This window comes from Lepeophtheirus salmonis, chromosome 14, assembly GCF_016086655.4.
Source record: "Lepeophtheirus salmonis chromosome 14, UVic_Lsal_1.4, whole genome shotgun sequence".
Taxonomy (NCBI): Eukaryota; Metazoa; Arthropoda; class Copepoda; order Siphonostomatoida; family Caligidae; genus Lepeophtheirus; species Lepeophtheirus salmonis.
In genome coordinates, this window is record NC_052144.2 from 28,328,735 (window position 1) to 28,342,380 (window position 13,646).

The window sequence follows — 13,646 nt, forward strand, 5'->3', positions numbered from 1 at the left end:
ATGGTTTAGCCAAAAGAGTTGCTATACATTCCCCAACTCTCTCAATATGTACGGTAGAGTGGCGCAAAGATTACCAAAGACAAACAATTCTGTAGAGTCGTGGCCCATGGCATTCCAGTCCTCTCGACAGTGCCAATATCCCTAAATCTGGAAGCTAATGAAGGTAATTACGCGAGAAAATGACTCAAAAATGTAGTTCTGCAGCAAGTATCATGGAGGAGCAGATCAATAGAGCTACATTTTCTTGCAATTTCCATAACGAGGAACCTCTATTGCATAATATAGGGGGGAGGGATACCTTGACTTCTGATAACAATTTTAAGAAAAGTTGATACAAGTGTACATTCTTCTGAATCGATGGTTTCTAATCCATTTTTCTGTCGCTCTATTTGTATTCCTCGTTAGAGTGGATAAATCATTTCCTCTTTACCAAATAGATAGGGATGATAGAGATATATAATTCCACTATCTTTCACCAATTATCTCGATCCCTTAGTGGTGGAACACAAGCAGTATATACGAAATAATATAGGAGTTTATTCTAATACACCATAGAACAACAAAATTCACAGATAAGAGTAGAAGACTTCAGGGAACTTCTTAGTCCACTGAGTTGACCATCAAACCTTTTCCACATCTTTTATTCCTTTAAATCATCACCAGGGGATTGACCACATTTAAACAAAGTAGCAATACATTGAAACAAAGCTTTAAATATTATTCAATTAGTTAGAATTCTAGATTATGCGGGAATATTTGCAGGCCATTCCACTGAGGGGGATACAGTAGGAAATAACGCACTTTTTTAAACTGGTAAATATGGATCGAAAGTCTCTTCTTCTCCCAGTAAGCAGGATCTCCTTTGCGAAGCATCAACTTTCCGTCATCTCACCTTTGCACTCCATTTATCAACCATCATAAGCAGTTTGGCGAACTTCAGTATCAGCACATTAGAAGAGTAAAGTTTATTTCGCTTTTCCAACATGTTGGTTTACAACCGCCCCCCCCAACCTGGGCATGTCGTAGGGTCAGACTCCTCTGACATTAATACCCTCCTCATCAAAAAAATTCTTGCAGTACGTGCTTAGTATCAACATGTGGATATTTATTGTTGTAATTGGAATATTCAGTGACGATGTGATCCTTTACTTTTGATTGAAGGCAATTTCAATATAATATAATTAATGATGATACGGTGAAATGAAACTATGCCAAATAGAAGCAAGCCGAAATGATCTGCACTGAAACGATGCACACCAAAAAATGAGCCCCCATATGACTGGACACGCAATAACTAACTACGTAACATTATAATTAAGCACAACAAAACTCTTCACTTGTGTACGTATAAAATCTATTAATGGTTATGAAATTATAATAAATGATCATTAAACATAGTATAATTTAAGTAAAATAAATAATTTTGTTCTCATTTAATATAATCTAGGGGGGGAAAGAAATAGAGACCAATCATATTATAATATGTAAATATCAGGAAACTTGTATAATTATTATTTAGAAATAATCTGGGTCTGAGCCCTCATCATTATTTTCGTCATCATCTTCGTAGCCTCTTTTTTTGCGTGAGTAAGGCTTTTTAGATGGAATAATGGGCATTTCCCCCTCACCATGGAGTAGAGAATTACGGTAAACCAAGAGAGGCTGCCAGTCTTCTCTTGCACTAAATGAATATAATGCATTAAAAAAATAGATAGATAATACTAGTGGGAACATGATTTTTACCATTTTGATTTTGATTTAGGGATTGAATTGATATCAAGTAAAAAACTCGAAGGAGATGCACATTTTTTGAATAGTTCCTTTTTAAATCAAAGTTATTTTCTATAATGTATGCTTTACAATATTCCTCATTACTATGAATGAGTTAGAAGGGCCTTAAAAAGAGTAAAGTTTTTCCTCATTTTTCAGCCTTAAAAAAATTTATCGAGATCTGAACTAGGAACAGAAACTGTAAAAATCATTTTTGAAATCATGTTAGACTATTACATAATTTTATTAACCGAAAGACCTATTTTCTGATTGTGTTGGGGGGATGAATACTATAAACCCATAATAGTTTTTCTATTAAATTTGGGGATAAAATAGATAAACGGGTTGAGGTTTGTAAATTGCGTTCAAAGATAACTTGAGTCCCTTTATCAAATTCCAGATGGTAAATTTTCATGCTGCTATTGCATGTTTTTTTGTTAAATACCTGGATGGCATCCCCATGCTCATTCTCTTGTCCAAATAATTGAGAATAACTTTTTTATCTTGTTTAAGAAGCTTGTTAGAGAACTCTGCAGCAATTTCTAAGAAAGAAAGATTTGGTGGTGGCCCAGTTGCATCTTCCGTGTTTTCCAAATGAGCGGATATTAAGATACTTTCTTTATGTAGTTGGGCCACAGCTTCGCGGTTTTTCAGTGCATCTAATCCAAAAGAAAGAGCAAACCTACAAAATAATTGTAAAGCATTTATTAGGCAAACAATAGATAGATCCACATGAGACTCTGTACCTTTTGGCCAATTCCTTTAATGCGTGAAATTCAACAGTATTTGTATCAATGTGTAGGGTGTCTTGCAATTGTTGGATTTCTTGGATTTGAGTGTGGAGAGCCTTTACCATAGCTTTGGCGCAATTTACTTTATTGTTTTCTCTTACTTTACCAAGGGTCGTTTTGATGATATCGCCTAAGTTTTTTAAACACCGAAATTAGGAAATGAGTGCCAAATGAATAAATACATGATATTCCTTACCATATTCATCGTAGAAAGCGACATAATGCCTAAACACATCAGATGCTGTCTTTGTTGGAAGGGAATTGTAAACTATCAACTTACAGAAACCCGCAAGGAAGTTTCTTTTTTTGTGCAACTCCTCAATTTTAGCATGGTCATCTTGATCCATTTCACTGTTATCTTCATGAATGAATACATGCTCTTGAATGAACTTATTTAGAAGCAGCCACATCTCCTTATCTGCTCTGTAGATCAAAGACGATAGTACGGAATTCTTAGAAGCTACTTGAAACATGATCAGAAGATCACAAACTGATGTGAATGCCTCCTCTTTGAGCATAACATTGGTTCCAGAGGAGAGAATTTCTTTCATACAAGTCATGTATCGATTCAAGCGATCCAATAATGCTTCTACGTCCGAAACTGTTGACTCTCTACCCGAGGCAGTTTCTAAGTAATTTTGGTCAGAAATTAAACCGTAAAAGCAGGCATTTAAAGCGGATTTCACTGCCTCAGTAGGCATATTAAGCAATTTATTGCCTCCATCCTGGATCATAGAGTCTTTATACTTAACTGTTGTAGAAAACATGCTCTCCCATATATTATACTGAGACATGTTGTGACAACTGTAAAATGATTCAACCTTTCGAAGACTTGAGACGAGATGAAATCGATCATCATCATTAGGTTCATCGTTCACAGCAATCAGATTCATATACTCATCAATTGCATATTTATAGCCTGTTGCTACCATCTCTAAAATGGTGCTTCGATGTACACTGCATTTTGTAAATATGGCATACTGTTCATCACACAAATGGTGCAAGGTGACGGCAGTTGCCTCAAGAACTTCTTTTTTGTAATGTTTCTCTACTAACTCTTTAATTGTTTGAAGTAGAGCTTCCAAGTTCTTTTCTTGCCTTGAAGTTGTGTAAATCTCCAAATCAAAATATTGAGGAATAACTAGCAAATTAGAGACCTTTTCCGCATCAGGTGCATATTTTCTAAGTAGATGAGGTAAAGTTTGAATAAAATGAGCGGTTAGGCTTTGTTTATCTTCCTGCAGCAACTTTTGTTCCTTAGCAGAAAGAATTTTTCGAGTAGGACCTCGACCAACAGGGTGATCTCCTGTTGCAGCTTGACGGATACAACAGACCATTATTTCAATTAAAGAGCTTTCTTGTCTATTTTCCAAAGCCTCCTCCTTTGGACCAGGTTCCTCTAATAATAAATCAGTCATGCATTCCCAGTCTTTCATCATTGAATTAGATTCAATAAGTGAGTCGACCAAGTATGCACCATGTTCATGAAGTTCAGACTCTATCATAAACTCAACCAAATCTCGAATAAGGGGAGTTGCTGGAAGTCTCTTCTTACCACGCTTTGTCCGAACATCTGGATCTATTTCATTGTCCGGGGAAAAGAGACGCTCATTTAGAAATTCTCCAGCAGCTTGAGCAACTGCTCTATGAGATGAGTAAACCAATTCATATACATTTTCACAGTCCTAGGATATATGTTGATTAAAGTACTATAATGAAAAATAATCCTTGCATCAAATGCTCACCTTGTCACTCAACATATCTCTATGATGACGATATATGGATATAACAAGTCTTACAGCTTCAACTGCTACGTCAAATTCCTTATCCAATGTCATACTAACAATCCGATCCTTTAAAAAACACATAGTTAATAAAAATCAGTTTCAAATATAATCTATAATTTTATGTAGTTAAAATTAAATTAAATTAAAGTACCTTAAACTTGCTTGTAAAAAGCTCCAATTTCCCTTTTAATTCCTCACTGCTATAAAGAGGCTGAAGCGTTTGCAAGCATTTAAGTCTCACATCTCCAACTTTATCATGGATAGTCCATCCAATATATTTCAAATAGGTATCATCCAGAAATTGTTGATGATATTTTTTCATCCATTGTCCAATCTCAAACATACATATAGAGCGAATCTCTGGCAGCGTGTCTCTATAACGATGTACAAATACAGATTTGAACATGTACGTGAGCATGTTTTTAATCTCCTCGGTATTTTCCTCCAATTCTTTTCGTCGTGTCATAAGGGTTTCTAATCTATTTGTGGCCCGCTTATCCCTCGTTTTTTGTTGCTCCGCATCGTACTGTCTTTGAGTATTTTCCATATTAATGGAAACTGTCAGAGCAATGTCAACGAGCGCCGTCATTAACTTCATAGCAGCTAAAGTAGCAGTGTGACGAAAGGCTCTAACCTGAGAATCGGATAACTGAGTAAGAAGAGATATGATGTTATCCATAAGATGTTGATCATAAATAATTGAATATTGACACTGCTTCACAAGAAGCTGAATAAATTCACAAAAATTCCCACGAAATTTCTTCCAAAACTGACCCGCAGTCACCAGTGGATATTCTCCAGACTCTTCTTCAAACTCTTCCGTCATGCAACGAATAATGTCCGTATGTTCCATTGAGGATTGCATGAGCGGTGTAATAGTTCCACGGCAACCCGAAGCACTGATAAAAAACTGCATTAGGCTCAAAAGTGCTTTGTCTTTTTCTTCCTTATAATTATCGATCCAATCATCCACAACTTGTTGCAAGGAGGCTTTGGTATTCCGGATAATGTAGTAAAGGGAAGACTCATCCTCCGTGATTTCCGTGACGGGCCTTCCTTTAGATCCTTTCTTTCGCACTCGGAGAATTTCTTCGGGGGAGGTTGAGGATATTCGGGGACGAGGACGACCACGACCTCGGGCTCGACTGCTCGGCGTTCGAGCGGTTGGGATTATTACAGCTGCTGGGGTCGCTGGGTCTTTACGGCGATTACCTGGAAGGAAATAGATAGGAATAAATGAATAGTGCTTGTTTGGGATGCCACTCACCAAAAACAACTTCGTCCATGTCCGTCTCATTCATCATGGACATGGCTGCTTTAGCCGCATTGGCGGCAGAACGAGATCTTCGCCCGCCTTCTGGTACTGCGCTATTGGTGGTGGTGCTGGGAATGCTGTGATAGCGTGGGGCTTGATCTGCTTCCTTCTGAGCCTCTTGGATCTCCAACTTGGAGGCGCGGACGTGGAGCGAGGCTTTGAGCAACATTTCCTTTTGTTGCTTCTTGTAAAACTCTGTAGGATCGAATCCATCGTCATCTCCTCCGTCGTCTCCTCCGGACGTATCCAGTCGGATACGTTTCCCCCGATTCATCTTTGCTCGCGAATCCCGTTGACTTTTATTTTTCAATTTGTTTTCTTTTAACAGTTTTCTTTCTTATTATTATTTTCTTTTCACTTTTCTCTTCCTTTTTTTTTTTTTTTTTTTTGTTTCAAATAAAAAGAGAATACTCTTTTTGACCGAAGTGCAAAATAATTTTCATCAAGGAATAGAATAAATGCTGTAAATTGAAGCTTTAACAGCTTATATCATAATTATTTCAAAAAAAATTAACTTTTATATTTAAAATGGTTAAGCATTAGACAATTATAATTTCAATGGCGTAGCATATGTATTATATATTTGTAATTTAACCCAATTTTAAAATGAAACACATAATATTTTATGTACAATTGAATACATTAAAATGTACACTTCTCTGAAGATAAAATGGAGCTAATTAACAATTTGATCCAACTTGAGGGCAAAAAATAACATGTGAATAATTTTTTCAAACTCTTCTCCACTTTTTATTGCATCAAGTTCGATTCATAAACAAAAATTGTTAGCTTAGATATTGAAGAATGCAATTTGAGTGCTGAGTAGATGGTTACTACTGCATGACAATTTTTAAAACTGTGAATTCATTTGCGCTTGCTTACTTTCAAAATAGTTCCACTAATTAGGGGACTAACAAAACAATGAACGGATTAGTGATGAGTGGAATACTAAAATTATAGGAACGCTAATCCCATCATTAATTCTTACTAAAAGACTCAAGGGAATCCATGGTTTGCAGATAATTTCAAATATGTTTACTTTAAATTTAGATCACTTGTTTGAATATTAGCAAAGATTAGGGAGGATGATATCGACACTATTTTTAATTTCAACACTATGTATACAATTTCATAATTTAGGAACATGAAGTGCATTAGAAAAGTGATGATGAGGATTCCAACTGTTCTTCCAATATTTTACTAAGACTTCTAGGCTAGACGGATTCCTTGGTAATCTGCAGGTCATTTGACAGACCTTTGCATTAAAATAATCTAAATAGTGGATTGACATTTGCAGATTATCCTTAGCGGACCCATGAACCTACAAAATTATCCGACTAGCATTTAGCTGACAAGTGAAAAATTTGCGGGTAACTGTGTAATATAATATGTGCTTCATTATAAAAATTGGGTTCAAATAAAAATATGTAATATATATTCTATGCCATTGAAATGATAATTGTTTAATGCTTATACTTTCTATCGAAAGAAATGTAATTATTTTTTTAAATGAGTTAGATATAAGCTGTTAATGCTTCAATTTACCGCATTTACAATATTATTTATTAATATTCTTTTGTACTCCGGTCAAGCACAAAAAAAGAACACGCTCCATTTTCATATAAGTCTTCCCTGAATAATAAATAATACCGCCAGTTTTAAGGAAGCGGCGTAAAAAAAATTATTGAAACTTTGTTTTACGTCATACGTGGACATCCTAAACGTAAACAACTTGTTATATTTGACATAATTCATATTGATATTTTATTATTTTAACTACAATTTTAAAGTTGAAGATTCTTTTTAGACAGTATTTGGAACGTATTAAGTGAATAGTAATTACTAATTATTATTTATTGATATTAGACGTATACGTATAGATTATACGTATAATTGATAAGAAGATTTTTTCTCCAAGCCACATTGATTAGGCCGTTAAATGATCTTTTATGCTAGCTTAGGGAATATTTCCATGTTATATAAGCTAAAGTATAATCCAGGGTTTAGTTCCATTCAGACTAATAGAGCCACGGAGTTTAAATCCCATACAGTAAAGTTGATATTTATTGTGTGATACGAATAATAACTATAACGACTTGATGAGACTACTTTGTGGCAATACGGATTGCAATTGTTATCCTTGTGTCTTATTCCTCAGGAGTTTCTTTATTTTGAGTACTAGCAAGTTTTCATTGCCGACTAGAGGTGGGCTACTAATGAATTACTTATAAAATATTCGTATTAACTTGAAGCATGTCAAAAGACAAAACTTCCTCTCTAGTTCTAGTCTGAAATGTTTGGATGACGATTTTGTATTTTCCGATAATATAGTAAAAAAACTAAATCCTATATTTTAACAAGTCAAGTATTGAGCTATACCTTAGTAAATCAGAAGAAGATGAGGTTGACCCTGAATATGATGTCTTATATGATATAAAGGAGTTGAGTTAAGATCTAAAGGCTGTTTCCATTGAAAGTTTTATTGGACCTCAACACGGAACAACAACTTCATTGGGACCAGGGAAAATATAATTTGACTTTTTTTATCTCTTCTTTGAAGAGGAACTTTATGAAATCATTGTTCGTGAGACCAATATCAAAGCACAAAAACAGTTGGAGATATTTTCAGATAAAAAATGGCTTCTTATAGATCCAGAAGAAATTAAAGTCTTTTTGTAAATTGGAATTGTTATGGGAATATTACCAGTACTGGAAATAGGTATGTACTGGTTGGAAGATAAACTTTTTATACATCCTGTTTGGAAACGAAGATGGGAAGAGTTAGGTATACAACTTTGATGAAGTATTTTCGTCTTACAAATTCGTCAATGCATCCAAAGAATGACACACTAGCTCATGTAAGACCACTCATGTATGAACCAATATAAACCGCACAAAGAGATTTCCATTGGTGAGGCAATATTGACTTTTTTTGGACTTGCAGTAATCAATTATGATTTTTCTCGGAAACAAATCAAAAACATAAATCAAATTTTGGATTCGTGCTAATCCTCATAATGGATATATCAGTGACTTTCGAATAAACTTGAATAATGAAAGGAAATATACGGATTAGCATATTCTAGAAGTTGTTCTAGATTTAATTAGCCTTTATTATACTTAGGGTATCATTTTTACACGGAAATTCCTTTACTTCGCCGTAACTTTTACAATAAGAGGGGGATGGGGACAATTTTTTTAACCATGTCATCAAGAGTACAGCAAAGTATTCACTTGCCAAATTTCAGACTAATCCGTTTGTCCATTTTCTATTTTACACCAAAGAACGAAACTGTTATTCATACCTTTATTTATGACTTGAGACTAGGGTGTTGCTAACTTAAATCTTTTGGGGGCTTAGCTCCAAAAATTATCAACTCCGTTAAAAAATTACTAATAACAGGGTCGTCCACCGGATATATTTTGTTTTATGGGGGGAGGCGAGGCTTGGTTTTTTTGGAAAAATTAAATTTGTTGATAAGTAAAAAAATAGTTATTCAAACTACAAAATTTTCGGAAAAACATTAAGTATCAAAAATTCTTTTTGGAAAAAAAAATTGCTTTTTTCAAAAATCCATAGCTATTCACTGACAAATAATTTTTTTGGAAAAAAATTTGAAAAATTTTACTTAATTACAAATATTAAATTTTGTAGTAAGAATCAAAAATTCCTTTTTTTAGTACCTTCAACCCTACCCCTGAGGACGCCTCTGAATATAAAATATTATAGAGGGTGCGGTGCACGCATTGACCATTGTATATCAGAATAGAGGGGATCGAATTTATTAACAAAGAATGAATACAGAAAAAAGGAACAGAGGGAGAAGAGAAATAGAAATAGATAATTTCTGTCAAAATGACCTCTTAGTGAAGTTGGAGCGCCAAAAAATATAATTGAAATATGCTTTGTTATTTATACGACCACTTGTCAAGTTTCAGAGTTTCTGTTTGACCGTTTTGGGTTTCATATTGTGTGACAATACCAAAAAATGACTTATAAATATTTATAGGATATTATAAAAATTTTGGTATGACTTAAGAAACTTTTTGGAGTGCTCAAGCCTCCTTAAAAAGGAGATAGGGACGCCACTGCTTGAGGCTATAATAATGCCAATTTATTAGGGATGTTTTACTTATAAAAATTGATGTTTAGCTGAAATATCAGTAATTTTCTGAATAATTTTTCATTTTTTCTCTATTTCTTTTCATCAAACGTCAATTTTCAATTTTTAAGAAGAAATGTCATTAAACCATACAGTTTGTACATGGAATTTTGGACTCTAACCTGGACTATAGTATTTTGAATTTTTGAAACATTTTATTACATAATTTTTGAAATATTTGAAAAAATGAACTAGTTATCGAGAGTTATTCTTTCGACACCATTATTGTTCATAACGTTTTTGTTATTTCAGGTACAAAAAAATATTGGTAGGTTTGTGTTTCTTTTTACGATTCTAACAATGCTATTTACAACTTTGTTTGCAAAATTAGTAGAAAAACGTTTTTTGCAATTTTCTTGGCGAGTTTCGAGTAGGGAATTTTTTAACGTAAATAAAAAATGGAATTCTCATCTACACAAGTTTTTGATGCATTTATGTTGGTATGTTATTTCTAGTTTATTATTTAAAAAAATATATATAATGCTACTACTAAGGTTACAAGAGCCAATAATAAGTGAATTTGGGGGGTGATATGATGAGACTTCGTGGATTACCTTATTTAACTGGATAGATATAGTGTGATTACTATATTATGTGTAGTCAATTTCCCACTACATCGTTATTATCATAACTAGAGTATTATAATTGTCAGGACCTTTCTTGACAACAATAAAACATTCATAATATAATTATTAGTACTAGGACATCCCACATTATATATTTTATTTCAAATTATTATATAAATGCTTTCAATAACTACAGATTTTCATAAAAGTTGTCGATATACAACAGAATAATATAAATTAATTATGTTCCTCCTTCAACAATAATGAAGATATATGCTAAGACAAACTCTCTAATTCTCTTCCGTTGCTACAATTAGTGTTGTAACGGTCCTTATTTATTCGGTCCAGTCAAGTATTAGGACTGGTCCTATCGTTCTTTAGTACAGTCAGTCCTTGAGACCAGTCCGTAACTGTCGGTCCTTGGATTTCTTTATAACAATATATATGGTTTGTACTGCTCTCTTCGGTCCTAAATAAGGCCCAAAACAAAATTAAGTACAATAATACTGTCTATGTTTTTGAAATAAATACTCTTTGCTTTTTATCAGCGGACAAACAAACATACAGCTATAAAATTATATTATAGTACACTAGGACGTACCGGTATTATATATTTTATTAATGCTTTAAATACTCAATAATTTATTAAAACTTGTCGATAGACAACAAAATAATCAGTCCTCTTTCAACCATAATGAATACACATACTAAGACAAACTCGCTAATCCTCTTCCTAATTCCCTTTTTTAATTCGTATTTAATATATGTACGTTCTTCCTTTCTCTGTTAGTACAATAATTCGTTTTTTGGATTTTTAATTTTTTTGGTGCATTTTCCGATTTTTTGAAATAATATCCTGGTTATGCGTTTTTATTGGTGGACAAACATAAAATCAAAATAATGGACTCTGTGGCTTTTACCATATAAACCCTATTAAAATCCGATAATAATGTATCGCTAATGGCAATTGATTTTGCTAAGGCTTTTGGTACCCTATCTCACAAATATATAATTCAGAGGCTTTACAGAAAGGATTTTGAGGACTATATTATTCGAATGACTGGTTGTATCTTATCAGAACTCTAACGTGGTTCCAATATGGAACTCAAAAATGTTTCTTTTATAACAAAAGAGTTGTGTGCCAAGGATTCCCAATTCGCTAATCCCTAAAAATTAAGACTAAGCTACGCCATATCTTCTAAAAGGGTTCTTAACTCTCTACACAAAATAGTAATTGCCTAACCTTCCAAATCCTTACTAGTCCATGAGAGGCAATTGATTTTAAAGAATTAAAGAAAAAATAATTGCAGGTAGAGACTGAGCTCCCAAACGGAGCTGCTCAAAACTAAATTAAATTTTAAGAATTAACCTTAGAGCCCAACCATACTAGCAAACCTTGAGCTTATGCCGAAATTGGACGCTCTCCCCCAGACCCCGATCACTCGAAAAATAAAACTGCTTGGGTGAAGGATAGGTGAAAAAAATGTTAAAATGAATCAAAATGACATCTTATCTAAACTCAAGAATACTGCAATGTTCTTTCATTCGTTTATGTGGGATTAGGCAACAGCATGTAATACCTAAAGTTATATATCATTCAATTGTTACTCCTTTTCAAGCTGATATGTTAACGATAATTTGTGACATTGAAAGTTACTTTTTTCAATTAAGTAAAAAGAGAAACTTACCTACAAAAAGATTACACAACTCCAAGAAATTTGGTGGCCTATCAGTTATTGATTTTTCAGCTCTATGGAGATCCTTGAATCTCTATTGGATCTCTTACCTTTATCATTACAATCATTTATGGAGCATTCATCTCAAAAAACAAGACCAAATTTATAAAAGTAATCCCTACAATGGAATGTCCAAGATTTTAAAGACGCTCTCCACTTACTCTTCAAGACTCGAGGGACTCGGCAAACGCTCAAAAGAAATTATCAAGTATTATGAACTATCTTGAGAATGGGAGATGCGGGTGAAGGAATGTATATATCCAATAGAGGTTATAACCATGGGCGTCTCGAGCACCTAGACAACAGACTAGAAAACGCACGCTCCGAGGGATGGCTAAAAAGAAGTTCAGAATATGTTATTTTTTTAATAAAAATATATTAATACGGTTTTTCAATACAGATAGTATGAATTAAAATAAGTAAATTTTTATTCGTAATAGGACAATTAATAAAAATTCAAAACTAAATAACCTGCAATATATTACCAATATAATTTACTTTTATTATTTCAAAAATAGATGCACACACAAGAAAAATTAATGTTCATAACTTAAACATTATCAGATTGAAATTTGGCAACCCTTCTAGATTTGAGCTTGTTTTCAGACGATCTTTTTCTGACTTCCTGTCGGATGTTGTCATTGAGTTGAGGAACCAAATTTTTGCCCATTACGTTGAAGAGGATTTGTGAAATCTTGCAAAGAATGCTTGCACATTTGTGACCTTGATCACAAACAGTATTAACTATTACCTCGATTGTAGTTTCTGAGCTCTTTCTTGACTCTTTATGGTGGATTTCTTTGATGTTAGCAAAGTTAGGGTGTAATGCTTATTTAACTCCTAGACGGTTCAGGGGAATGCTAAAGTATTCTTGATTTTGGAAGGAGTTATAAATATTTTTAAAACAACGATAAATCCAATTTGATTGAGGGTTTTCATAATTAGAGTATTTTTGCTGTAGAGGAATTCACCGTTTAATTTGACACCCGTGCTCCCACATCCATGTAGTTCCCTCCAACGGATTTGATCATATATGTAAATACCGTTTTAGTTTGTTGGTTGTTCTCGCAGTCCAAAAACTTACCTTTAACAAACTCGAATCTTTCTGCAGAGTAGACCTCATCGATTATAAGATTGACAGTACACTCTCTGCTGTTAAGGTGTTTGATCCTTGTTCCAAGATATTTAACGATAGATGAGGGTAGTCCAGTCTGTACGGTAACTGCAGGACACAGAGATCTAAGACATTTGGGACATGGAACTGTAAGGCAAATCGACTTTTTAAGATTTTATCATAGAGGGCCGTACTGACATTTTTCTAGAGAAGACAAACAGAGAGAAGACAAGGTAAAATCTCCATCTGGTGGAGTTTTTGAAGAGGAACGTCATCTGTTCCATGTCTGGGGATTCAAGTAGTTTTTTCAATAAGCTTATGATGACTTCATAAGCTCCTTCACTATTCAAGAACTTTTTTTTATGTCCTGAATACGCAGGAATAATGTTCATTACTTCAATTAC

The 13,646-nt window shown here is 33.8% G+C and overlaps 1 protein-coding gene across 1 annotated transcript; it reads right to left on the minus strand.

The window, feature by feature from the left end:
• Positions 1 to 1,337: 1,337 nt before the first annotated feature.
• On the minus strand, positions 1,338 to 6,032 carry SA1 (stromal antigen). The gene is made up of 7 exons (XM_040724586.2): positions 5,616 to 6,032; positions 4,500 to 5,560; positions 4,307 to 4,414; positions 2,758 to 4,246; positions 2,517 to 2,691; positions 2,216 to 2,452; positions 1,338 to 1,681 (listed from the first exon to the last, which is right to left on the minus strand). The coding sequence occupies exons 1-7, from the start codon at positions 5,935 to 5,937 to the stop codon at positions 1,516 to 1,518; spliced, it is 3,558 nt and encodes a 1,185-aa protein (XP_040580520.1). The 5' UTR covers positions 5,938 to 6,032; the 3' UTR covers positions 1,338 to 1,515.
• Between the last annotated feature and the right edge of the window lie 7,614 nt (positions 6,033 to 13,646).